General features: G+C 34.7%; 1 protein-coding gene across 3 annotated transcripts in view; it reads left to right on the top strand.

Annotated features, from left to right (window-relative positions):
- Window positions 1–25,950, top strand: part of pbx3a (pre-B-cell leukemia homeobox 3a) — a 71,068-nt gene that overhangs the window by 39,696 nt on the left and 5,422 nt on the right. Inside the window, exons 3-9 of one of the 3 annotated variants that reach the window (XM_073839832.1) lie at window positions 8,449–8,690; window positions 10,220–10,410; window positions 19,241–19,376; window positions 21,812–21,841; window positions 23,642–23,807; window positions 24,149–24,226; window positions 24,727–24,836. In XM_073839832.1, coding sequence (XP_073695933.1) covers window positions 8,449–8,690; window positions 10,220–10,410; window positions 19,241–19,376; window positions 21,812–21,841; window positions 23,642–23,807; window positions 24,149–24,226; window positions 24,727–24,836 — 953 coding nt within the window. The remainder of the gene's footprint in view (window positions 1–8,448; window positions 8,691–10,219; window positions 10,411–19,240; window positions 19,377–21,811; window positions 21,842–23,641; window positions 23,808–24,148; window positions 24,227–24,726; window positions 24,837–25,950) is intronic. The other 2 variants (XM_073839833.1, XM_073839835.1) reach the window with 2 other exon arrangements.

Consider the following 25,950-nt stretch of genomic DNA (forward strand, 5'->3'; position numbering starts at 1 on the left):
TCCAGTCTTCAGTGTCACATGATCCTTCAGAAATTGTTCTAATATGCTAATGTGCTGCTTAAAAAATATTTATTATTATTATTATCAATATTAATCAAGATTAAAACAGTTGAATAATTTTTTTTCAAGATTCTTTGATGAATAGAAAGATCCAAAGATCAGCATTTATCTGAAATAAAAAGCTTTTATGACATTATACAGTATACAATTTAAAATCTTGGAGTCAGTATATATATATATATATATATATATATATATATATATATATATTTTTTTTTTTTTTTTTTTTTTTTTTGAGAAAGAAATTATAGAAATTAATACTTTTATTTAGCAAGGACGCTTTAAATAGAAGATTTTTTATTTCAGATAAATGCTGTTTTTCTAAACTTTCTATTCATCAAAAAAAAAAAAACGGAAAAAAATCAACATAATAATAATAATAATAATAATAATAATAATAATAATAATAATAATAATAATAATTTGAGCAGCAAATCAGCATATTAGAATTATTTCCGATGGATCATGTGGCACTGAAAACTGGAGTAATGACGCTGAAAATTCAGCTTTGAAATAACAGGAATAAATTACATTTTAAAATATATTCAAATAAAAAAACAGCTATTTTAAATAGTAAAAATATTTCAAAATTGTACTGTTTTTGCTGTACTTCGGATCAAATAAATGCAGGCTTGGTGAGCAAAAGAGACTTCTTTAAAAAACATTTAAAATCTTACTGGTCAAAAACTTTGGATTGGTAGCGTATGTATTTGAATTGCATAAAATTAATTATTTGCATTACACAGTTTTAACATAAATGAATGTGATGCATATTTGTTAGTCACACATGCATTTAATTATGTTGCATAAGAGATTGAGATTTTATATGCAATTCAAATACATAATTATTACATTAAATATTTTAAAATCGACAATCAAAAGCTCTGTAGAGTGACCTCTTGCTGTCTATTTTTTCTCCTAAGGTGTTTTAGAGAATGTTGATACTTAAAGAAACATTAGTGTGCATTAGACAAGCTATGAAACAGCAATTAAACATTAAGTGCAATGTTATTGTTCTGCAGGTTTAAGTGATTTCTAAGATGCTCTTTCAAATATCCCAAGGACAAGATTGTAAACACACCACAGCTGCTCAGAATGACTAGAATAAGATCCACACACACACTCGCACACACATTGCCCTGCAGAAACACACACACACACGCACACACACACACACACACACACACACACACACACACACACACACACACACACACAGTATTCTTGAGGTCAATGCAAGATGACATTTAAAGCACAGCAGACAAAGGCAAACAAATGCAAGATGGAAGGAGTGAATATGAGAGAAAGCATGAAGATATGAACATTTGCTCTGCTTTGTTCTTAATCTCATTTCGGTTTCATCTCTTGCCTTCTCTTTGGTGTTGCTTTCATTTTTAATGACAACAAAATAGTAAAGGTAGCCACATTCCCTATTCAGACCTCAGGCACAGAAATGCTAATTCAGCACAGAGCGCATCGCATGAAATGCATCTCTCAGACAGCGGCTCTCAGTTTAAGCAGACGTCTAATTAGTTAACGGTGACTGAACACGAACAGGATCGACAGAGAGGTGCATGTATAAAGATAGACGACTGTATTCATGACTCTAGTGATGTCTATACATATATGTGTGACCCTGGACCACAAAACCAGTCATAAGTGTAAAATTTTTTTTTTTTTGGAAAATTGAGATTTAAACATAATCTGAAAGCTGAAAGCTTTCTATTGATGGCTTGTTAGGATATGACAATATTTGGCAGAGATACAAATCTGGAATCTGAGTGTTAAAAACTGAGAAAACTGAGAAAATTGCCTTTAAAGTTGTCCAAATGAAGTTCTTAGCAATGCATATTAATAATCAACAATTAGGTTTTGACATATTTATGGTAGGAAATGTACAAAATATCTTCATGGAACATGATCTTTACTTACTATCCTAATGATTTTTGGCATAAAAGGATATTTATATATATATATATATATATATATATATATATATATATATGCCATTTTTGTTTTTATTTTGACCAGTTGTCATTTCATGCTCTAAATGACAACATTTTTATTTAAAACTCGGAAGAAATGTATTTAGAAGATTATAGAATAAAACAAAAATTACATTTTAGGCAAAAAAAAAAAAAAAAATTGTTATTTTATTATTATTTATATTTTTTGAATTAGCAATTTTATTTTCAGTTGTTTTATTTTTAGTAATTTTGTCATCTGATTTTGTAATTTTTATCTTTTTTATACTATATTTTGGTTTAATAATAGTAAAAGTTAGGGAAGAAAATAACATAAGTGATAATAATAATTTATTTGTACTTGCATGTATTTGCTCATTTCATCTCTATATTTTTCCTGTGCTTTAAAAAAAAACATAAATAAATATACAGTATGTCACAAAAGTGAGTAAACACTTTACATTTCAGCAACCATTTTAGTATTTCTTTGCAAGGGACAATACTATAGAAATGAAACTTTGATATATTTTAGAGTAGTCAATGTGCAGCTTGTATAGCAGTATAGATTTACTCTCCTCTGAAAATAACTCAACATACAGCCATTATTGTCAAAATACCTGGCAACAAAAGTGAGTACACCCTAAGTGAACTTGTCCAAAGTGTCAATATATTGTGTTAGCACCATTGCTTGAGGATGCCCCACAGGTGCTTAATAGGGTTCAGGTCTGGAGACATACTTGGCCACCCCATCACCTTCACCTTCAGCTTCTTCAGCAAGGCAGTTGTCATCTTGGGGGTGTGTTTGGGGTCGTTATCACGTTAGAAAACTGCCGTTCGGTCTAGTTTCTGAAGGGAAGGCATCATGTTCTGCTTCAGAATGTACAGTACATAATGGAATCCATGTTTCCCTCAGTGAACTGCAGCTCTCCAGTATCAGCAGCACTCATGCAGCCCCAGACCATGATGCTACCACCACCATGCTTGACTGTGGGCGAGAAAAAATTTTCTTGGTACTCCTCACCAGGGCATCGCCACACATGCTGGACACCATCTGAGCCAAACAAGTTTATCTTATAGTCTCATCAGACAACAGGACATGGTTCCAGTAATTCATGCTCTTGGTTGTCTTCAGCAAACTGTTTGCAGGCTTTCTTGTAAGCCAGCTTCAGAAGAGGCTTCTTTCTGGGATGACACCTATGCAAACTGATTGTTGCAGTGTGCGGCATATGGTCTGTGACAAGCTGACCTTCTACTTCTGCAACCTTTAAAGCAATGCTGGCAGCACTCATGCATCTGCCAGGTTCTGCACCTGACGCACAGAACGAGTGCTCAACTTCGTTGATCGACCCTTGCAAGACCTGTTCCGAATGGAACCCATCTTGGAAAATCTCTGTATGACCCTGACCACTGTAGTGTAACTCAGTTACTGAACCTCTAATAGCCTTGGCCATCTTTGTGGAGAGCAACAATTCTAATTCTCAAATCCTCAGAGAGTTCTTTGCTATGAGATACCATGTTGAACATCCAGTTGTCAGTATGAGAGAATTGTCCTTAAAGCACCTAATTTTAACTGCTCTATAACAAGATACACAACTTTGTATAGTCCTGACAGTAGAGCCCGACCGATAAAGGATTTTGAAGGCCGATACCGATACAAATATTCGTTGTTTTAAAATCCGATATTCCGATATATCGGCCGTTTTTTTTTTTTTTTCATTTCAGAAACGCGCAACAAAACATTAACAGGTTTCCCTAACATTAGTTATTTGTAGTTATTTATGAGTTTTAAATAACATAATATGATAATGCATTTTAAAAAGAAACTTGTTTCTTTTATTGTCACAACAGAACAGAGGAACATCAAAATATATTAAAGTTCTGATATTCAAAGTTACCAGTATTAAAAGACTTGGTAAGCTTCATAAATATAACTTTGAACAATACTACTTATAAATTGCTAACAGTATATGAGGTAGTGTCCTGAATCAGTCAATCCTCAATAGCTCCAGTCCAGCAGAGGCAGGTTGTAGTACAAGAAGCAAAGTTTCTCTGCATTCTCTCCTGTCAAAGAGCTTCGCCTATCCTCATAAATATTCCCTATGGTGCTGAACAATCTTTCGCTCGCCACAGAGGAGGGTGGACAGGAGAGGTACTGCCTTGCCAAAGCTGACAGTTTGGTGAAACGGTTGGTGTTGTGTTTCCACCAATCATATGGATTCCCACTCTTTCTGTCAATGACAGGCCCTCTGAAGTACCGTTCTAGCTATTCGATGATCCCCTCTGGTTCCACTGCCTCACTGGTGGATGGAAGGAGCACTGTGTCATACAGCCAGTCTAAGAGACTGGGTACTTGGTCCTCTGTTCTCGGCCTTTTGGGATCGGTCTCCTCAGATGGAGTTGGACTGGTCTCCATAGCCTCTTTTAGCCAGGTTTTCACTTTTACCAGAATTTCTGGTACCAAAGGCCACTCTTTGTAGCGTGGGTCCAGGACAAAGGCAAGCACCACCTCTTTAGCGTCTTTAACTTTTGCAAATCTTTTTTGCAAACTGTCCAGCATGAATTTTCTTGTGGTTTGAATACCCCTGGTGGTTGGTCCCTCTGACTCCAGTAAATGTTGTAACACTGCTAAACATGGTAGAATGCAGGATGTGGATGAGTCCTCTATGCTGAATTCCAGTGTCACCTCCTCCAGTGGTCCAAGGGTCTCTGCCAGGTTTGACGCAATGGACCATTCCTCTGCTGACAGACATGAGAAATGTCCATGGTCGCTAGCATACGCAGTGATGGCTCTTTTCTGTTCGGTCATTCTCACCAACATGTGCAGTGTCGAGTTCCACCTTGTCTGTACTGCCTGTATGATCGAATGCTGTGGGACACCTAGCTCCTCCTGAATTTTAGATAGGCGTTGCTGTGCCGTAACAGAGTGGTTGAAGTGAGTTGCAATTTTCTTCAGCTTTACCAGAATGTCCACCGCCACTCTCTGGGAACTGAGGCCATCATTGATAACTAGGTGCAGTATGTGAGCACTGCAGCTCAGGTCTGGCATCTCAACAAGGCGCATGCCTTTCACCATATTTGCCCCACTGTCCCTGAGTACAAGCATGACCCACTCCTCATCAATTTCCCATTCTTCAAGCATGGACAGAAATGTCTCTCCAATGTACTGTCCTGTGTGGGACTGTGACAAGGATTTCACGTTCAAGACAAGCTGGACCTTTTTCCAATTCTTATGAATGAAATGAGCAGTCAGGCTCATGATTGCCTCATTTGACCCTGACCAACAGTCGGTGGTAAAAGAAATGCTGTTTCCTGCATTTTCAACTGACAGCAGTTTCTTTATTTTGTTTACAACTCCTGTAAATCTCATCCATCTTCTTTGTACGGAAAAAATTCTCTGTTTTGAATGGGTATCTGGGCTCTGCCTTGGCCATAACCCTTTTATAACCCTGCACCCTCAACAACTGCAAAAGGCAGGATGTCGGTGGCTATCATCTCCATCAGGAGTTTGTCCATTTCTTCAGTTCTTGGATCATTTAGAGTCCATTTTGTGGTTTTCTCTAGCACTTGTTTTAGGGTTGTCTGTGTCAATGATGTGGTTGGAACATGAGGCTGTGCTTCTTTTTGCGTCTTCTCGTAGATCTCTTTGTGTTTTGATTTAAGGTGTGCCCACAAGTTGGATGTATTTTTAAATTTGAGGCTGTCAGATCCCTGGCTCACAGAGGCTGTACAGATGTGGCACGTGACTGTACCTGATGGGCCTTTTGTGAAATACTCCCATACTTGACTTCGTCCACCACTTGCCATCTGTCAAAATATAAAGTAAACAAGCCAGGTGAGATATACAAAAAACAACATAACATAAAACGTAACATAAACATACAAATAAAATGATTGCTGCTACAGCCACAACTATTACTACCAGCATTATTATTATTATTATTATTATTAGGCTATTATTATTATTATTGACAGTAATAATTACAAAAAATAATGATGACATAAGTGTGTACTAATCTTACTAGAATCAAGGCATTGCAATCGCATAAATTAATATTAAAGTTTCAAAGAATAAATCAATTGTATTAATTTAAACAATTATTATCAATCAAGTATTATATTACTTAAATAACATAAACATATATTTTACTGCCTTTATTTAAATTGTTTAATTGGTAAAATTTTTATAACACATTATCTTGTGGATCCATCAGTTCACATTTACAAGTCTACGTTTTTCTCTTCCAGCAGGAGGCGCTATCAGAATGGTACACAAAGCAGTGCAGCAAATGACATTGAAACGTGCAGCGCTCATATTTATTCAATGAATAGCCTTTTGCAGTTTCGTCGCAATACTTGTCTTTCAGTCCCCACATTTAAGACCACCTGAAATCATAATTATGACTTTCTTAACCCCCAATAACACTACAGTCATCAATGAAAATTAAGAGCTTTATTTAAGACTTTCAAAAAAAAACCTTACACAAAATATATTTATTTTTATTTTTCCCCACCATGTTCGGGGCACAAGAAAAATATTAGGGGACTAAATTAATATCAGCATATGAAGTATAATCGTCTCTCATTGTGAAAATGCACTTTTGGGCCGTTTTCGGCTGAAAATTTTTGGTGGCAGAATATTCGGTGCATCCCTAATCTAAATCCATGATGTGACTCGTTAATGCTGCGGCTGAACGACAGTCTGCAACGCACACTTGGCGTCATTGGATTTCACACACGTGTAAAAGAAAAGCTAACCTTTATGCACAAGCTACGTTTGATACTTTTTCTCTATGTCTAAATGTTCACTTCTTGCAAGTCTAACTTACATTTTACAATGCAGGGACTGTAACTAGAGATATGCTAGTTATAAATACAGTAATCATTACTTTATTTAGGCAGAATAAGTTCGTTGTGGTTTCCAAGCTCATTAATGTTAACGTTAGTGGTCTTCCACTGATAGTGGCATTAGCTAGCTTTGTGGTTAGCTAGTCTATGATGAGCCATAATTTAGCAATGGATAACGTCAAACTGCAAATTGTAAAACATACATTTTCAATATAACAGGCCAAGGAAAGATGATACGTCTCATTGCTATAACTATCACGCTATTAAAGAAGTACTTCAGTCTCATTGTCATAAGGACAGTCAGTCAACTACACTGTAACAACGTAACGTAATTAATTACTAGCTAATTCCGCTTCACTCTCGGCTTATTTCACAGCAGCAAAACTGGACATGATAGTCACGAATTTTGTGATGCTTATTTGAGTTAAGAGAACTGATGGGGATGTTCTTTTTATTGTTATTCAAGCAATGTATGTCTCCTGACCAACTCAACTCGTGAACACACTTCACCGTTGATCTCACTCGCGGATAACTGGTTCTCTCTCCGTTTTTATTTTATTTTTGAAATATTCATTTATCGACCATTATAAATGCCGATACCGATAGTTTGGAAAATGCCTAATATCGGCCGATAATATCGGCCTGCCGATATATCGGTCGGGCTCTACCTGACAGGCAGACAAAAACATAAACATGATGAATAGGACATGTGGCTTTGCATGGTTAAACAACATACTGCTGTTATCACTTAGGGTGTACTCACTTTTGTTGCCAGCTGTTCTGACATTAATGGCTGTATGTTGAGTAATTTTCAGGGGGCACTAAATCTCTACTGCTACATCGACTACTCTAAAATATATCCAAGTTTCATTTCTAAAGTATTGTCACTTGAGAAGATATACTAAAATAATTGCTGAAATGTGAGGGGTCTACTCACTTTTGTGAGATACTGTATATGTAGAATGACAACATTAAAACATGTTTAAGCAATCCATAAAAATGACATATACAGTATATATATAATTTTTTTCTCCTGTGTTTACGTGACCATCCACTCTGCAGACTGCAAAATCAAAAATCAAACATAAAGTGCCAAAAAAGTCTTTGGTGTGGAATTAAAGCAGGCCGTGTTGGGTGGCCGCCGAAGCACATCTTAACGGCTCACGGCGCTTTTATTCCACCCACCTCAGTGAAGAGACCTGCCACTGTCAATCATTCTCTTGTAGTCGCTCTGGCACAAACACACCTCGACCTCTGATAAACAGCGTGTCATAGCAGACTAATCCTGCGCCGTGCGTTAATGGCTGAGGACGTGAGGGGCTTGCCGTTCTGCGGTGAGCCTGTCTAGTCGCTTATTCACTGTGGAGTGATAAGAAAAAACAACCAGCTATCTAAAACCTGCTTTGGGAGGTCCAGGTGTTCAGGAAATTGTCTTTGCATGTCTGAATGTGTCTTGAAGTCTACAATGCTCATCTAATTTTTATGTGGTTAAACTGAATCGTTTGACCAAATATAAAGATGTAGTTCTTGTCTATTGCCTATTTATATTTAAATTGCTTTATTTGGTCTGTTGTGGCAGGTCTCAGTATCCGTGGCAGTCAGGATGAAGATCCTGCGGACCCCCAGCTCATGCGTCTGGATAACATGCTGCTGGCAGAGGGCGTGTCCGGACCGGAGAAAGGGGGCGGGGCGGCGGCGGTTGCTGCGGCAACAGCAGCAGTGGGAGTGGGAGCTGATAACTCCATCGAACACTCGGACTACAGAGCCAAACTCAGCCAGATCAGACAGATCTACCACACCGAGCTGGAGAAATACGAGCAGGTCTGTACACCCGTGCACATATCAGGAACATACGGCTGTATCAGCAAAATGAGTTTCATTAAAATCAATCAGACATTCTAGTACTCCTGGTTTGAAAAGTAACTTGTTACTGGAAAAAGACTGAACTACTACACTGTAAAAAGTTTTCACCAGTTTCAGCTTAAAAATCTAAGTTTAGCAGCTGCCTTAAGATTTTAAGTTAAATCAACTTAAGTCTTTTAAACTCACAAGTTATATCAACTAATTTTTATTGTAATAAGTTAAAATGACTTGTAGTTTTAAGCTGATTTAACTTAAAAACTTAAGGCAGCTGCTGAACTTTTTACACTGTAGGGGAAAACAGCTAAGATAATTACTTATTTCATGTATTGAAATTTTAGTTTGAATTATCTATCTTTATTTTTTAGGTTTAGTTCAATTGTTAGTGATTTTTTATATGCTTTTGTCATTTGTCTCTTTTTTTAAATATTATTATTAAGGTTTAATTGATTTGTATTTCAGTTTTTTAAGTTAAATTAGAAATGTGTAAAATATTGTATTTCAGATTTAATTCAATTAGCAAAAATAGTTTTTAATAGTTTAATTAAAGGAGAAGTTAACTTCCAGAACAAAAATGTACAGATAATTTACTCACCCTCTTGTCATCCAAGATGTTCATGTCTTTCTTTCTTCAGTCAAAAAGAAATGTTCTCCATATAGTGGACTTCTATGGTGCCCCCAAATTTAAACTTCCAAAATGCAGTTTAAATGCAGCTTTAAACAGCTCTAAACTATCCTAGCCGAGGAAGAAGGGTCTTATTTAGCGAAGTGACTGGTTATTTTCTAAATAAATTAACAATTTATATACTTTTTTAACCTTAAACGCTTGTCTTGTCTATTCTCTGTGATACACATGTGAACTCTGTGTATTCTGGTTCAAGACAGTTAGGGTATGCCGAAAAACTCCTAATTTTCTAATTATACAGGTAACAAACTGGGATTAGGAGCACTCCCTTTAATCTCAGTTTGTTACCTGTATAAAACACCTGGAAGCCAGAAATCTTGCTGATTGATAGGGGATCAAATACTTATTTTACTCATTTAAAAGCAAATAAATGTATAACTTTTTTTAAAATGCATTTTGTGGATTTTTTTGTTGTTATTCTGGTAAAATAAATCTACTGTAAACCTAAATAAACATCACTGTTAAAATCAACCTAACATTAAAATTATAGACTGATCATTTTTTTGTCAGTGGGCAAACATACAAAATCAGCAGGGGATCACATAATTTTTTCCCTCACTGTAAGTTTGTGTTTAGTTATGTGCTTTTGTCATTTTTCTATTTTTTTTTTTAAATATTTACAATGTTAATTTAAGTGCTTCAACTTCAACGTATTTCAGTTTTAATTTTTGTTTAGATTAAGTTTTTTATCTAATATTTGCATATTATTTTATTTCGACATAAAAGTTTTAGTTTTAGTGTTAACATTGATAACTGTGATAAAGAGTTTGCATTACCAGTAATGAGTAATTTGTTTGGTCCACAGGCATGTAATGAATTCACAACCCATGTGATGAACCTGTTGAGGGAACAGTCTCGCACGCGGCCCATCTCACCTAAAGAGATTGAACGCATGGTGAACATCATCCACCGCAAATTCAGCTCCATCCAGATGCAGCTCAAGCAGAGCACCTGTGAGGCCGTCATGATCCTCAGGTCCCGCTTCCTCGACGCCAGGTCAGAAACTCTGTGAAACACAGATTATTTTATCCAAAAGATATTGCTTGTGTCTTGCCAGTAGACAGTACTGTGCACACGTTTGGTTTTAAGTCAGTTATTTCTATCTTTTGCTACAGTGTGTCAGTAGGAAATGTCAGTTTGCATTTCCAAACATTCATTTTGCCATTTATTGTAATAATCCAGTGAGTTTTTGTTGGCACAAGGAGTCTGACAACAGCCAGTGCTCCACACAGAGATCTGATCTCATCATCATCATCCAGTCTGTCTGGAATGACAATAATAAACAACAAACTGAGACAGACTAAATCCAGAAGAACTGTGGCAACGTCTCCAAGATGCTTTAAAGGGGTCATCCGGTGCCACATGCACTTTTACAAGCTGTTTGAACTGAAATGTGTGTTGGGAGCAGGGTATGTGAGCGGAGCGGAGTGCGAGCGGAGCGCGGAGTGGAGCGGTGTGATTTTGAATGGAGGGAGGAGCGGATTTTTGAAAAGTCGGAGCGTCGTGGTTTTCACTCGCTCCAAGTGCGCTCCACCATCGCTCCATCATAAGTACAATTCATGCCAACGGTCCGTAATATAACTGCATAATAAGCAGGCATTCACATGTTAAACATTTAGCTTGATAGAGATGGATCACTCAAATCAGAAATAATGTGAATGGACATGAGCGGTAAATTATAGTTCACAAGGATTTAGTTTGTTCCTTCTAGATACTGAATATATTCAGGTGAAAGCCTCATTTAAACATGTGCAGCACTTATTCACACGCAATTGCTGTGACAATAATGCATTAAAACAAATGTAATGGTATCCGATTTCGAATTATCAGAAATCTGTAAGAAATGCAGCGATCCATATGTAAAATAACTGACGAAAATGTAGTTATTTTCATTACAAACCTTGCACTGCATAAAGCAGTAGTTATACTCTTTTAATGCTGACAATGTTATTAGCTTGGTATGTGGTAGGTACAAAGTTTGCACACTATTCCAAACTCTCCTGTTGTTTTAATACGTGTTATGAACAGGACCGTTATATTTAAAACATAAGGCTATTTCTGAATGTTTTGACGCGGAGCGAAGGCGGAGCGGTGTTTCTGATATCAGTGAGCGAGGAGTGGAGCGGGAGCGGAAAATTGTGAACCCGGAGTGGAGCTGGAGAGGAGCGGTTATTAAATGCACTGAGCGCGGAGGGGAAATTGTTGCCGCTCCACTCCGCTCACATACTCTGGTTGGGAGTGTGTGTACACAACCACCCTAGAATGACAAAGATCCACCCAGTAGTTTTCTTTTAATTTAGTAAAATAATTTGCCCCTTCTCATATGGAGCCGTTCTCAGATGCCTGTCGTTGTGGCGTAACACCGACAGAGGCCGCTCCTGCGATAGTTGATAGACAGCAGTGTTTTAGCATAGACCCGCCCCGAGTGTAAACTGACAGCACTGAGGGAACGTGACCGCTGATCTATCTAAATGGGTTCATGTTTACACGAATCATTTCTCACCATACTGCTTTATAAACGAGGGTCAGTATAAAGCTTAGCTTTGTAACACTAGATGGTTTAAAACGGTGTCTGTTAATGATTAAGATGTAACGTTAACGCAATACCTGCAAACGTGTTTACAGCCCACAACTGCACACGAGTAAAGACTATAACACTCACATTTATGTATTTCAATATAAGGACGGAGTAAGTTATGCTAACCGATCACTTTTTTGTTCTTGTTCAATCAGCTATGCCTCAGTAAACACACCGCGTTCAGCTCTTCACCACAGTAAACACAGTAAACACACCGCGTTCAGCTCTGTACCACAGTAAACACACCGCGTTCGTCTCTTTTCCACAGTAAACACATCACGTTAGTCTCCACAGTAAACACAGTAAACACATCGCGTACAGATCTGTACCACAGTAAACACAGTAAACACATCGCATTCGTCTCTTTACCACAGTAAACACACTGCGTTCGTCTCTTTACCACAGTAAAAACAGTAAACACACCGCGTTCGTCTCTTTTCCACAGTAAACACATCACGTTAGTCTCCACAGTAAACACAGTAAACACATCGCGTACAGATCTGTACCACAGTAAACACAGTAAACACATCGCATTCGTCTCTTTACCACAGTAAAAACAGTAAACACAACGCGTTCGTCTCTTTACCACAGTAAACACACCAGCGTTCGTCTCTTTACCACAGTAAACACAGTAAACACACCCGCGTTCGTCTCTTTACCACAGTAAATACAGTAAACACACCGCGTTAGTCTCTTCACCACAGTAAACACAGTAAACACATCGCGTACAGATCTGTACCACAGTAAATACATCGCATTCGTCTCTTTACCACAGTAAAAACAGTAAACACACCACGTTCGTCTCTTTACCACATTAAACACACTGCGTTCGTCTCTTTACCACAGTAAAAACAGTAAACACACCACGTTCGTCTCTTTACCACATTAAACACACTGCGTTCGTCTCTTTACCACAGTAAAAACAGTAAACACACCACGTTCGTCTCTTTACCACAGTAAACACACTGCGTTCGTCTCTTTACCACAGTAAACACACCACGTTCGTCTCTTTACCACATTAAACACACTGCGTTCGTCTCTTTACCACAGTAAAAACAGTAAACACACCGCGTTCGTCTCTTTACCACATTAAACACACTGCGTTCATCTCTTTACCACAGTAAACACAGTAAACACACCCGCGTTCGTCTCTTTACCACAGTAAATACAGTAAACACACCGCGTTAGTCTCTTCACCACAGTAAACACAGTAAACACATCGCGTACAGATCTGTACCACAGTAAACACAGTAAATACATCGCATTCGTCTCTTTACCACAGTAAACACACTGCGTTCGTCTCTTTACCACAGTAAAAACAGTAAACACACCACGTTCGTCTCTTTACCACATTAAACACAATGCGTTCGTCTCTTTACCACAGTAAAAACAGTAAACACACCGCGTTCGTCTCTTTACCACATTAAACACACTGCGTTCGTCTCTTTACCACATTAAACACACTGCATTCGTCTCTTTACCACATTAAACACACTGCGTTCGTCTCTTTACCACATTAAACACACTGCGTTCGTCTCTTTACCACATTAAACACACTGCGTTCGTCTCTTTACCACATTAAACACACTGCGTTCGTCTCTTTACCACAGTAAAAACAGTAAACACACCGCGTTCGTCTCTTTACCACAGTAAACACAGTAAACACACCCGCGTTCGTCTCTTTACCACAGTAAACACACCAGCGTTCGTCTCTTTACCACAGTAAACACAGTAAACACACCCGCGTTCGTCTCTTTACCACAGTAAATACAGTAAACACACCACGTTCATCTCTTTACCACAGTAAATACAGTAAACACACCAGCGTTCGTCTCTTTACCACAGTAAACACACCAGCATTCGTCTCTTTACCACAGTAAACACAGTAAACACACCCGCGTTAGTCTCTTCACCACAGTAAATACAGTAAACACACCAGCGTTCGTCTCTTTTCCACAGTAAACACAGTAAACACATCGCGTACAGATCTGTACCACAGTAAACACAGTAAACACACCGCGTTCGTCTCTTTACCACAGTAAACACACCGCGTTCGTCTCTTTACCACAGTAAACACAGTAAACACACCGCGTTCGTCTCTTTACCACAGTAAACACACCAGCGTTCGTCTCTTTTCCACAGTAAACACAGTAAACACATCGCGTACAGATCTGTACCACAGTAAACACAGTAAACACACCGCGTTCGTCTCTTTACCACAGTAAACACACCGCGTTCGTCTATTTACCACAGTAAACACAGTAAACACACCGCGTTCGTCTCTTTACCACAGTAAAAACAGTAAACACACCGCGTTCGTCTCTTTACCACAGTAAACACACCGCGTTCGTCTCTTTACCACAGTAAAAACAGTAAACACACCGCGTTCGTCTCTTTACCACAGTAAACACAGTAAACAGACCCGCGTTAGTCTCTTCACCACAGTAAATACAGTAAACACACCAGCGTTCGTCTCTTTACCACAGTAAAAACAGTAAACACACCGCGTTCGTCTCTTTACCACAGTAAACACAGTAAACAGACCCGCGTTAGTCTCTTCACCACAGTAAATACAGTAAACACACCAGCGTTCGTCTCTTTTCCACAGTAAACACAGTAAACACATCATGTACAGATCTGTACCACAGTAAACACAGTAAACACATCGCATTCGTCTCTTTACCACAGTAAAAACAGTAAACACACCGCGTTCGTCTCTTTACCACATTAAACACACTGCGTTCGTCTCTTTACCACAGTAAAAACAGTAAACACACCGCGTTCGTCTCTTTACCACAGTAAACACAGTAAACACACCCGCGTTCGTCTCTTTACCACAGTAAAAACAGTAAACACACCGCGTTCGTCTCTTTACCACAGTAAACACAGTAAACACACCCGCGTTCGTCTCTTTACCACAGTAAAAACAGTAAACACACCGCGTTCGTCTCTTTACCACAGTAAACACACCGCGTTCGTCTCTTTACCACAGTAAACACAGTAAACACACCGCGTTCGTCTCTTTACCACAGTAAACACACCGCATTCGTCTCTTTACCACAGTAAACACAGTAAACACACCGCGTTCGTCTCTTTACCACAGTAAAAACAGTAAACACACCGCGTTCGTCTCTTTACCACAGTAAACACAGTAAACACACCGCGTTCGTCTCTTTACCACAGTAAAAACAGTAAACACACCGCGTTCGTCTCTTTACCACAGTAATCACAGTAAACACACCCGCGTTCGTCTCTTTACCACAGTAAAAACAGTAAACACACCGCGTTCGTCTCTTTACCACAGTAAACACACCGCGTTCGTCTCTTTACCACAGTAAACACAGTAAACACACCGCGTTCGTCTCTTTACCACAGTAAACACACCGCATTCGTCTCTTTACCACAGTAAACACAGTAAACACACAGCGTTCGTCTCTTTACCACAGTAAAAACAGTAAACACACCGCGTTCGTCTCTTTACCACAGTAAACACACCGCGTTCGTCTCTTTACCACAGTAAAAACAGTAAACACACCGCGTTCGTCTCTTTACCACAGTAAACACACCGCGTTCGTCTCTTTACCACAGTAAACACACCGCGTTCGTCTCTTTACCACAGTAAAAACAGTAAACACACCGCGTTCGTCTCTTTACCACAGTAAACACACCGCATTCGTCTCTTTACCACAGTAAACACACCGCGTTCGTCTCTTTACCACAGTAAACACACCGCGTTCGTCTCTTTACCACAGTAAAAACAGTAAACACACCGCGTTCGTCTCTTTACCACAGTAAACACACCGCGTTCGTCTCTTTACCACAGTAAATACAGTAAACACACCCGCGTTCGTCTCTTTACCACAGTAACCACAGTAAACACACCCGCATTCGTCTCTTTACCACAGTAAACACAGTAAACACATCGCATTCGTATCTCTCTCAGTACTCTAACGTTACCCTGCCAGTACATATAAAGATAAATCAAAGTGACATTAAGTTTACTAACTATTCAGACACTTCCAGTATAAGCCGTAATTGCCGAACTTCTTTGTGGGTGCCATCTTGTTTCGGTTCCAACTCCGGTTTTTAAATTAAATTTTAAATGGATGGGGTTGTACAGTGTCTTCAAAGCCCCCCAAGTGCCATTTTCCCCCAAACTATACAACTATACCCCCAACTGTTGTCTAGGCAACACCCCGTGTGCTGTGTAATGACACGCCCCACAGAACTGAGGGACGGGGTGAGCAGAGGTTCATAAAATTTAAAGGCCAAGTACTGATATCGCTTGCTGAGAACAGAGGCATTTTTTACCAGGTAAAATGAGTGTTTTTTTACACTACCATAGAGAATTTTTAATCAAAGTATATTACAAACTTTTCATTAGGACCCTAAAGCATCATATTAGCTTGTGGAAAATGGGCATTGGATGACCCCTTTAAGAAACCTACAGTACCTGCAAAACTGTTAAAAGTTTTAGGCACTTGTAAAAATGCTGAAAAAAATGAGGATGCTGTCCAAAATAGATTTTCTTTATCAATTAACTTCTAGTAACTAAATTAAATCAACATTTGGTGTGCTCTAGGTGCACTTGCACATATTTTTTTTTAGGTAGCTTTGAGGTCTTTTAAAGCATCTTGGAGACGTTGGGACATTAGGTTTAGCGTTAGACGTTTAGATCTAATAATGCACTGCTGGCATTAGATAATACAGCATTTAAAAAATAAATAAAGAATAATTATTATTGATGGTGTGTCCGTGTTTTTACACATGTAGGTGTTTTTGCGAGTGTGGGTTTGTTTCTGATTGTATTGGATGTGCTGAGAGCGAGGCGTGTGTGAACGAGTGGGTGATGTGGTAATAATTTAAGGTCTTATGAGTGTTTTGCTTAAACTGGCAGGAGGATAAGTTGGGATCAGGAAATTTGCCAATTAGTGCCGGTTGGCTTGCAAGGGCACGAGTTACTTAAATCAAAAAGTAAATTCTGCAAAAATCTGCTCATCAGAAAGTTATTCAACTGATGGAATGCAAATGAAGCAGACAGTGATTGGTGGGCTCAGTGATGACATCATACAGAGAGAGAGAGGGATTGGCTGCCAAAGTCAGGTTATCAGTGTTGCCAAGTCTGCGGTTTTCATGCGGAGTTGGACTACTTTAACACTGTTGCCGCGGGTTGTTTTTCATGTCCATGGGTTGAAGCGACCCCAAAAACATGATATTTATTCCCTAAAATGCAGGGGAACCCCACCTAAAAATGTCTATTATACCCCAAATAACACAGTTTTTAATGGGGGACCACCCTCTAATTTTGAGTAGAAATTGGGCGGGTTTTGTTTGGAAAACTTGGCAACCCTGCAGATTATTATGTTTTAAGCAAATAAGTGGCCCAAAAATATGTTTTTATGCCACATCAGGGAATGTTTATTGGATTCGACTTAATAAAAGTATCTGACCTATAACTCCCAATAATACATACTGTACTACATGCAATAATTTGTACTTTATGTATTGTGGTATAGTTATGACATCTACCAACAGGGGATCATTGGATCAATTAGCTAATTTTGTGTTTTTCAGTACAAATATCTAAACTTTTTAACCCTCATGTTGTGTTTCAATCATTTTGATCCAGAAAGGATATTCTTTTTCTTGAAAATGCTAGTTAATGTTGTAACATAGGAATGAAACTAACTTTGCCTGCACTGGATATTACAATTAACTTGATCATTTTTGTACTTTTTAGGGTCTTTTCCCCCCACCTTGCTACACTTCTGGTGTTCCTGGTGAAAAACTGGCCTAAAAAGAAATACATTTAAGCTTTTTTTTTTTTTCTTTTTTTCTTTTTTTTTTTTAACCATCATTACTATCATAGTTTTTATTAATATTTTAAATGAGCTTATTTTTTATATTTTTAGTTTAGTTTATTTAGTCATTTGGTAATCAGTTTAGTAATTATATTATATGCTTTTGTCAGCTTCCCCTTTTTAATGTTACTATTTAGGTTTAATTAATTGTATCAACTTTTTTATAAACTTTCAATTTACACACGATTTGCATTTGTTTTTGCAAATGATTGATTGTAGCCCTCATTAATCTAAACTTATGCAATTTACGCTTTTTTCACTCAAAAAAATGTATCTTGATTTAAGAATGTACTGGGGGAAAAAAGAGAAAAATACTGAGAAAAAAAAATATTTTATGCCCACAAAATGTCTGGCCCACAACTGCTTCTAAATTTCGTATGCTATATTCGTTACCAAATATTGAATTCAAGCCTTTTTATAAAAGTTTTTAACCCAATCTATATATATATATATATATATATATATATATATATATATATATATATATATATATATATATATAATTCTTTTAACCATCATTACTATCATAGTTTTTATTAATATTTTAAATGAGCTTATTTTTTATATTTTTTGTTTAGTTTATTTAGTCATTTGGTAATCAGTTTAGTAATTATATTATATGCTTTTGTCAGCTTCCCCTTTTTAATGTTACTATTTAGGTTTAATTTATTTTTAATTCTTTTTTTCTTTTCTAAATTGTATCAACTTTTTTTATAAACTTTCAGTTTACACACGATTTGCATTTGTTTTTGCAAATGATTGATTGTAGCCCTCATTAATCTAAACTTATGCAATTTATGCTTTTTTTAACTCTAAAAATTTTATCTTGATTTAAGAATGTACTGAAAAACAAGAGAAAAATACTGAGGAACAAAATATTTTATGCACTGATGTTGCTAGTGGAAATACACACTTCACTTTTAATATCTTTTAATCGTATATGTGACCCTAGACCACCAAACCAGTCACAAGTGTCAATTTTTTCATCTGGAAGCTGAATAATAAGCTTTCCACTGATGTATGGTTTATTAGTATAGGACAATATTTAGTCAAGATACAACTTTTTGAAAATCTGTAATCTGAGGGTGCAAAAAAATCTACATTTTGAGAAAATCACCTTTAAAGTTGTCCAAATGAAGTTCTTAGCAATGCATATTACTAATCAAATAATAAAAACAATAGGAAATGTACAAAATATCCTCATAGAACATGATCTTTACTTAATATCCTAAGAAAAATAGATTTTTTTGACCCACACAATGTATTGTTGGCTATTGCTACAAAATATACCCGTGCTACTTGTGACTGGTTTTGTGGTCCAGGGTCACATATGAAGATACTGAAATGGTTTTGGATCTAACAATACTAATGCTTGGTCTTTCTCCAGGAGGAAAAGGCGCAACTTCAGCAAGCAGGCGACAGAGATTCTGAACGAGTATTTCTACTCTCACCTCAGTAACCCATATCCCAGCGAGGAGGCCAAAGAGGAGCTAGCCAAGAAGTGTGCCATCACTGTGTCACAGGTCAGTCCGTCCTCCTGCAGTCCAGATCTCGGACGATACCGCACACTGGCTTTCAGCTTTTATTCACAATCGGAGCAAAATAACTAACAAATTTGTTAGAGGTGGTCTGTGACACTGTGAAGGTGCAGAGAATTTGGCTCAAAATAGTGATGAAGCATTTCAGTATGAGTGTGAAGTGATTTAGAGCGCCTGGTTTTCTGCCGCATGGATCCTGGAAGTATTTTCTCAATGATTTTCTTCAGATTTTTGAACAAATTTGTTTCGCAAAACCGTATGTGAAAATAAAAAGGTCTAATTTGAGCAAATGCACTCTTTTGTAGAAACTAATGAGCTACTAAAACCAAGAACTGCAAACGATTTAATTCATTCAGCTGGTTCTTGTGTCTTATAAGAAAAATTGTATATTACATACTGTTTACTGAACTAGTTTTTACTTTTTACTTTTTATGTTTGGACAGAAAGAAATCCAACTCATGTAGTCTATTTCTGCTCATTTTTCAGATAAATCCGACCCTAAATCAAAATCAAAACTGTAGTTGCACGAGACTAGTAGACAGTGTTAATATAATATTATTTCTGTATTAGATTTCATTAATATTTCGTATGAATAATTCAAATTTAGTTTGAATTAGCTTTATGGTTGATATTTTCAGTTTCATTTTAGTTACTTTTTTATTAGATTATTTGATGTGCTTTTGTTAATTTTATGATTTTTTTCATGTAAATAGTTTTAATTTATTTTTATTTCTTTTTTAGTTTGAATTAGCTATATGTTTAATATTTTCATTTTCATTTTAGTTAAATTTTTAGTTTATTTGATGTGCTTTTTTTTGTCATCTAAATATTTTTAATTTATTTTTATTTATTTTTTTGTTTGAATTAGCCTTATTTTTGATATTATTTGTTTCATTTTAATTTTAGTTAAATTTGTAGTTATTTAATGTGCTTTTGTCAATTTTTTTTTTCATTTAAATATTTTTAGTAGATTTTTATTTGATTTTTTTTAGTTTGAATTAACTTTAGATTTGATATTTTAAGTTTCATTTTTATTTTAGTTACATTTTTAGTTTACTTGATGTGCTTTTGTCAATTTTACATTTTTTTATGTAAATATTTTTAATTTATTTTTATTTCATTTGTTTTTGTTTGAATTAGCCTTACGTTTGATATTGTTTCATTTTAATTTTAGTTACATTTTTAGTTATTTGACATGCTTTTGTCAATTTTATGATTCTATATATCTGTATCTAGATCTATATATTTTTTTATTTATTTTTATTTCATTTTTTAGTTTGAATTAACTTTAGGTTTGATATTTTAAGTTTCATTTTTATTTTAGTTACATTTTTAGTTTATTTGATGTGCTTTTGTCAATTTTAAGATTTTTTTATGTAAATATTTTTAATTTGTTTTTATTTCAGTTTTTTAGTTTGAATTAGCTTTAAGTTTGTATTTTCAGTTTCATTTTTATTTTAGTTCAGTTTTTAGTTATTTGAAGTGCTTTTGTCATTTTTATGATTTTCATCTAAATATTTTAATTGATTTTTATTTCAGTTCTTTAAGTTTGAATTAGCTTTAAGTTTAATATTTTCAGTTTCACTCTAATTTTAGTCACATTTTTAGTTATTTGATGTGCTTTTGCCAATTTTATGATTTTTTTTTCATTTAAATATTTCTCATTTATTTTTATTTCAATTTTTAGTTTGAATCAGAATTGTCTATAAGTTTGATATTTTCAGTTTCATTTCTAGTTTATTTATTTGATGTATTTTTTCAGATTTTTTTCATCTACATATTTTGTTTATTTCTCTGTTTTTCATTTACTTGAGCTTTCATTTACCACTTTTAGTTTTCATTTTATTTTTAAAGTAATTCTGAACTTTTTTTCTTTGTTAGTTTTTTAAACAATATTTCTAAATAGTTTTAATTAATTTAGTTTTTTTATACTTTATACTATATTTTATACTTCAGTTACTAATTATTTTATCATATTTAATTTAATTTTTTTTTTAATCTAATAGTTCTATTTTATTTTAGCCTAATTTCAATAAAAAGACATTATTGGGATATGATTTATAAGAAAATACAATCAAAATCTTCTTCACAATTTCAATTCAGTGTGTTATTTACCATTTTAGTAATTATTTTACAAAATTAACCAGCAATTTCTGAGTGAAATTGTGTAGTAAATCCTACACCAACTTTTTTTTTTTCAATGCAGAATCATATAACAACCTTAGAGCTCATGGAAGCTCATATAAAAAGTTTACTAAAACAATCACTCTAAAGGGCATTTTTACTTCCAGAAGCGACTGTTGCACTCGACTGAGATGGACACACGTAATGAATATTCAGGCTGTTGTATGTATGTGTAACGGGTGGGTGTGTGCAGGAAGTCGTTACTGTAAAAAAGCCCCTTCTTTTTGTGCCCTTAGGGGAAGGGAAGCACCATCACTGTGTCACAGGTATGTCACTAAAACATTTGTCCGTCCGCTGTGTTGTCTGTGGATGTTGGTTGCAGTGGCAGCCATGTCTCTGTGTGCTGAACAACAAACGATGCATCATATAGTCATTTATCCAGCAGCTGGAATTATTCTGTACGGCCGTAAAACACACACACACACACACACACACACATATATGCATACATTTTCTTCCATGCTTTCCTGCACTTGGATGGTGTCTTCCGGCTGTCTTTTATTGGATCCTGAGATTATGACATCAGCGAGGCGGTTTTATAGCGCTTCTTGAACTATTCCGCCTCCCATTGGCAGTTTAAGGCCTGTTTGGAGATATTTTATGAAGGAGCCATTGCTCGGGGTGCATGTAATTTTAATATGTCTGGGTTTGTAGCAACCTTAATGTTCTTTTGCAAAAGGTTGGACCATTTACAATGTCTTACAAATGTGTGAGAATAACAGTCGCTGTAAAACACATAAAAATGCATTTTCGTTTGGCTTGCAGCACATATTTCATTGGACTATGTTATTATTTTTTTTATATTATTATTTTTTTATTATTATGAATTATATAAAAGCATTTTTTTTCATTTTTCATTTATTAATTTTAAATAAAATAATTCTACAATATAAACATTTTAATGTCCCAAGTCTTTAAAGAGGCATCATTCTCTTCAAGCAAAATATAGTTTTGTTTTAGTTTTAGTTTTTTATTTTAGGGTAAAAATATATTTTATATATATATATATATATATATTTTTTGAAATGTATGTTAAAATATTTTTTATTATTTTTCTCATGAGATTCATTCACACTTGCCTTTGTTTCTTTTTTATTATGAAGGGTGAAATGTGATTAATTTTGAACAAAATAATGCCACAATACAAAAACAGTAATGGTCTGAATCATTAAAGTGGTATTATTCTCTTCATGCAAAATATAATTTCTTTTTTTCTCTCTTTTGATCATGGGGTAAAAATATTTTTCTAATATTTTATAATGTATATTATAATATTTTTATATCATTTTTTCCACATTTGTCTCTCTTTCTTTTTCATTATGGGGCAAAAAATGTTATGCATTTTAACATAAAATTCTGTCACAATACAAAAAAATTTATATTTTACATCGGTATATTTTATTTATATTTTTAAATATTGTAAAGATTTTATTTAGGTAATATTTAACTTATATTATACCATAACTTATAGTGTACTATTTTTTTTATTATATTTCCACATAAGATTCGTCCATATTTGCCTCTCTTTCTTTCTTTTTTTATTATAGTAGAAAAATATGATTATTTTAATTTAAATTAAAATGTCACAAAAAAAATTCTATATATATTTATAATAATTTATATATTTTTATACTTTCTTTACATTTTTTTGTAAATAAAGTATACTTAGTTACTTGATGTTTTTTTTATCTAAATATTTTGAATTTATTTTTATTTTAGTTTTTAGTTTGAACTAGCTTTAAGTTTGATATATTTTAAGTTTCATTTTTATTTTAGTTACATTTTTACTTATTTGATGTGCCTTTGCCAATTTTATGATTTTTTTCATTTAATTTTTTATTTATTTATTTGTATTTCTGTTTTTTTTTTAAATTAGCTTTAAGTTTATTTATTTATTTAGTTAGTTTAAGATATTTTTGTCATTTTTATTACTTTTTTCATCTAAATAGTTTTAATTTATTTCTCTGTTTTTTATTTGAATTAGCTTGTATTCTAACATTTTAAATTTTTTATTTTAATTGTTCTTATAATATTTCCTCATGGTTCTATCTCTTCCTCTCTCTCAGGTTTCTAACTGGTTTGGTAATAAACGTATTCGCTATAAGAAGAACATCGGTAAATTCCAGGAAGAGGCGAATCTGTACGCAGCGAAGACGGCAGTGACGGCGGCTCAGGCCGTGGCGGCCGCAGTACAGAACAGCCAGACCAACTCGCCCGCAACGCCCAGCTCTGGTACACACACACTATGGACGAGACCACCGGGGCTAGTTGTCACAAAGGGTTTTTTGAGTATTCTGAGTCCAATTTCAAAAATACCTGTTTTCTTTAGCACTGATTTTGCTTTTCCTTTGCCCAAAACAGACAATTATCATAAGGTTAATGACCTAAATAACCCATTGTGACAACATGCTCTGTTATAGAGGGCATATAGGTCTGTTAAATGAACTGTATCATGTGAACTAGGCAATAACAGTGGAAATTTAGACATAATAAAAAGTATGACAACTAGACCTGGTCTATCTTATATTGCATGAGTCCGTTTCTGTGACAAATGTCTGTCATTTTCTCTACAGGCTTTCAGATGAAAGATGAAGACTTTCAGTTGGATGCAGCAGAAGATAAAAATAATCTGTTAAATAACATGTTCACTGGTATGTTTCCGTGTTTAGTGTTTTAGTGTCATTAAGATACTAGATATTATAATAGTTTTTTTTTTCGTATTTTAAATAAGTTTTATATTTTATACATATTTTCCGTTTTCGCTTTCGTTTTAGTTTTAGTTAATTTGAACGATTTTGTGGTGTGTTTCTGTTAAACAAAATTAAAATGAGAAATGCTGCTTTAGCAACTAGCTGAAATTAAATAATTTAATTCACATTTTCTATATTTTATTTTATTTATTTAATTTCAGTTAAAGTTTATTTTCTTTGAAGTAACTTTTTTGCACTTCCTGTGATGATTTGTTATAATTTATGTGCACACAGTGTCCAAAAAAAAAAAAAAAAATTATTTTAACATGCATGTCACACTTAAAATGTCTGAATCCCTTTATATCCCAGATGAAAATATCAAATCAAGTGGCATGTGCAAACAAATAATGCTCTTGCTTTTCACATGTTAACTGATGTTCCTTCTCTCCATCTCTCTACAGGCTCTTCAGGTTCGTATAGTTTGCCGGGTTCAGGAGACATGTTTATGAGCATGACCGGCCTGAACGGATCCTACCAGCCGACCCAGGTCCCTAACACAGGACAGACACAGGTATCAGACACACCAACCTACAATATATGTAATACATTTACAAAATATATAAACAATAACAATATATAAAATAATTTACAACACAATATAAATGGAATGACGCCCTGCATTTATTTGATCAAAACTCCAGTAAAAACTGTAATATTGTGAAATATTACAATTTAAAATAACAGCTTTTAAAAAATATATCTTGCAATATATTTTAAAATGTAATTTCTTGATTTTCAGCATCATTACTTCAGTCTTTAGGGTCACATGATCCTTCAGAAATCATTCTAATATGCTGATTTGCTGCTCAAGAAACGTTTTTAATTATTGTCAATGTTGAAAACAGTTGTTGCTTAATTTTTTTGTGGAAACCGTGATACATTTTTATTTTTATTTTAGGATTCTCTGATGAATAGAAAGTTCAAAAGAACAACATTTATTTAAAAAAATCTTTTTTAAAGTTCAAAAGAACAACATTTATTTGTTTTTTTGCAAAAATATAAATGTCTTTACTGCCACTTTTTATCAGTTTAATGCAATAGCATAAAACTATTAATTTCTTTAAAAAAAAATACAATCTTACTGACCATAAACTTTTGAATGGTAGTGTATAACAAGGTTATTATAGTCAATTGAAACTTATTGAAAAAAATTAAAAAAGTCACTTGAAATAAAAATAAACATTACCAGAAATAAAGTAAAGCTAGTTGTCAGGGCAACATTTTTCATTTTCATTTAGTTTAACTACTAAAATATGTACTAAAATAATTCAAACTAAAAGTTACAAATTAATAAAAACTATAGACATAACATAACAAAATAACTAAAACTTCAACTAAAATTAATTAGGAAACAGAAAATATATAATAAATAAATAATAATATATATAATAATATATAATAATAATAATAAATTTGATTACCTAATTAATAAAAATGATAATAGTATCTTAGTATCTAATACTAAAATGTGTGATATAGATAGATAGAAAATATTAGATATGAAAGTATACTTCAGCTAATTAATATCTAGCCAGTCAAATCTTAATCTTCATTATTTTCCAATAAATAATTAGGTTTGCTCTGAAATATGTTTCATTATGGAGGTTAAATGTGTGGTAAATGCT

This window comes from Garra rufa, chromosome 5 (genome assembly GCF_049309525.1).
Source record: "Garra rufa chromosome 5, GarRuf1.0, whole genome shotgun sequence".
NCBI classification, from domain to species: domain Eukaryota; kingdom Metazoa; phylum Chordata; class Actinopteri; order Cypriniformes; family Cyprinidae; genus Garra; species Garra rufa.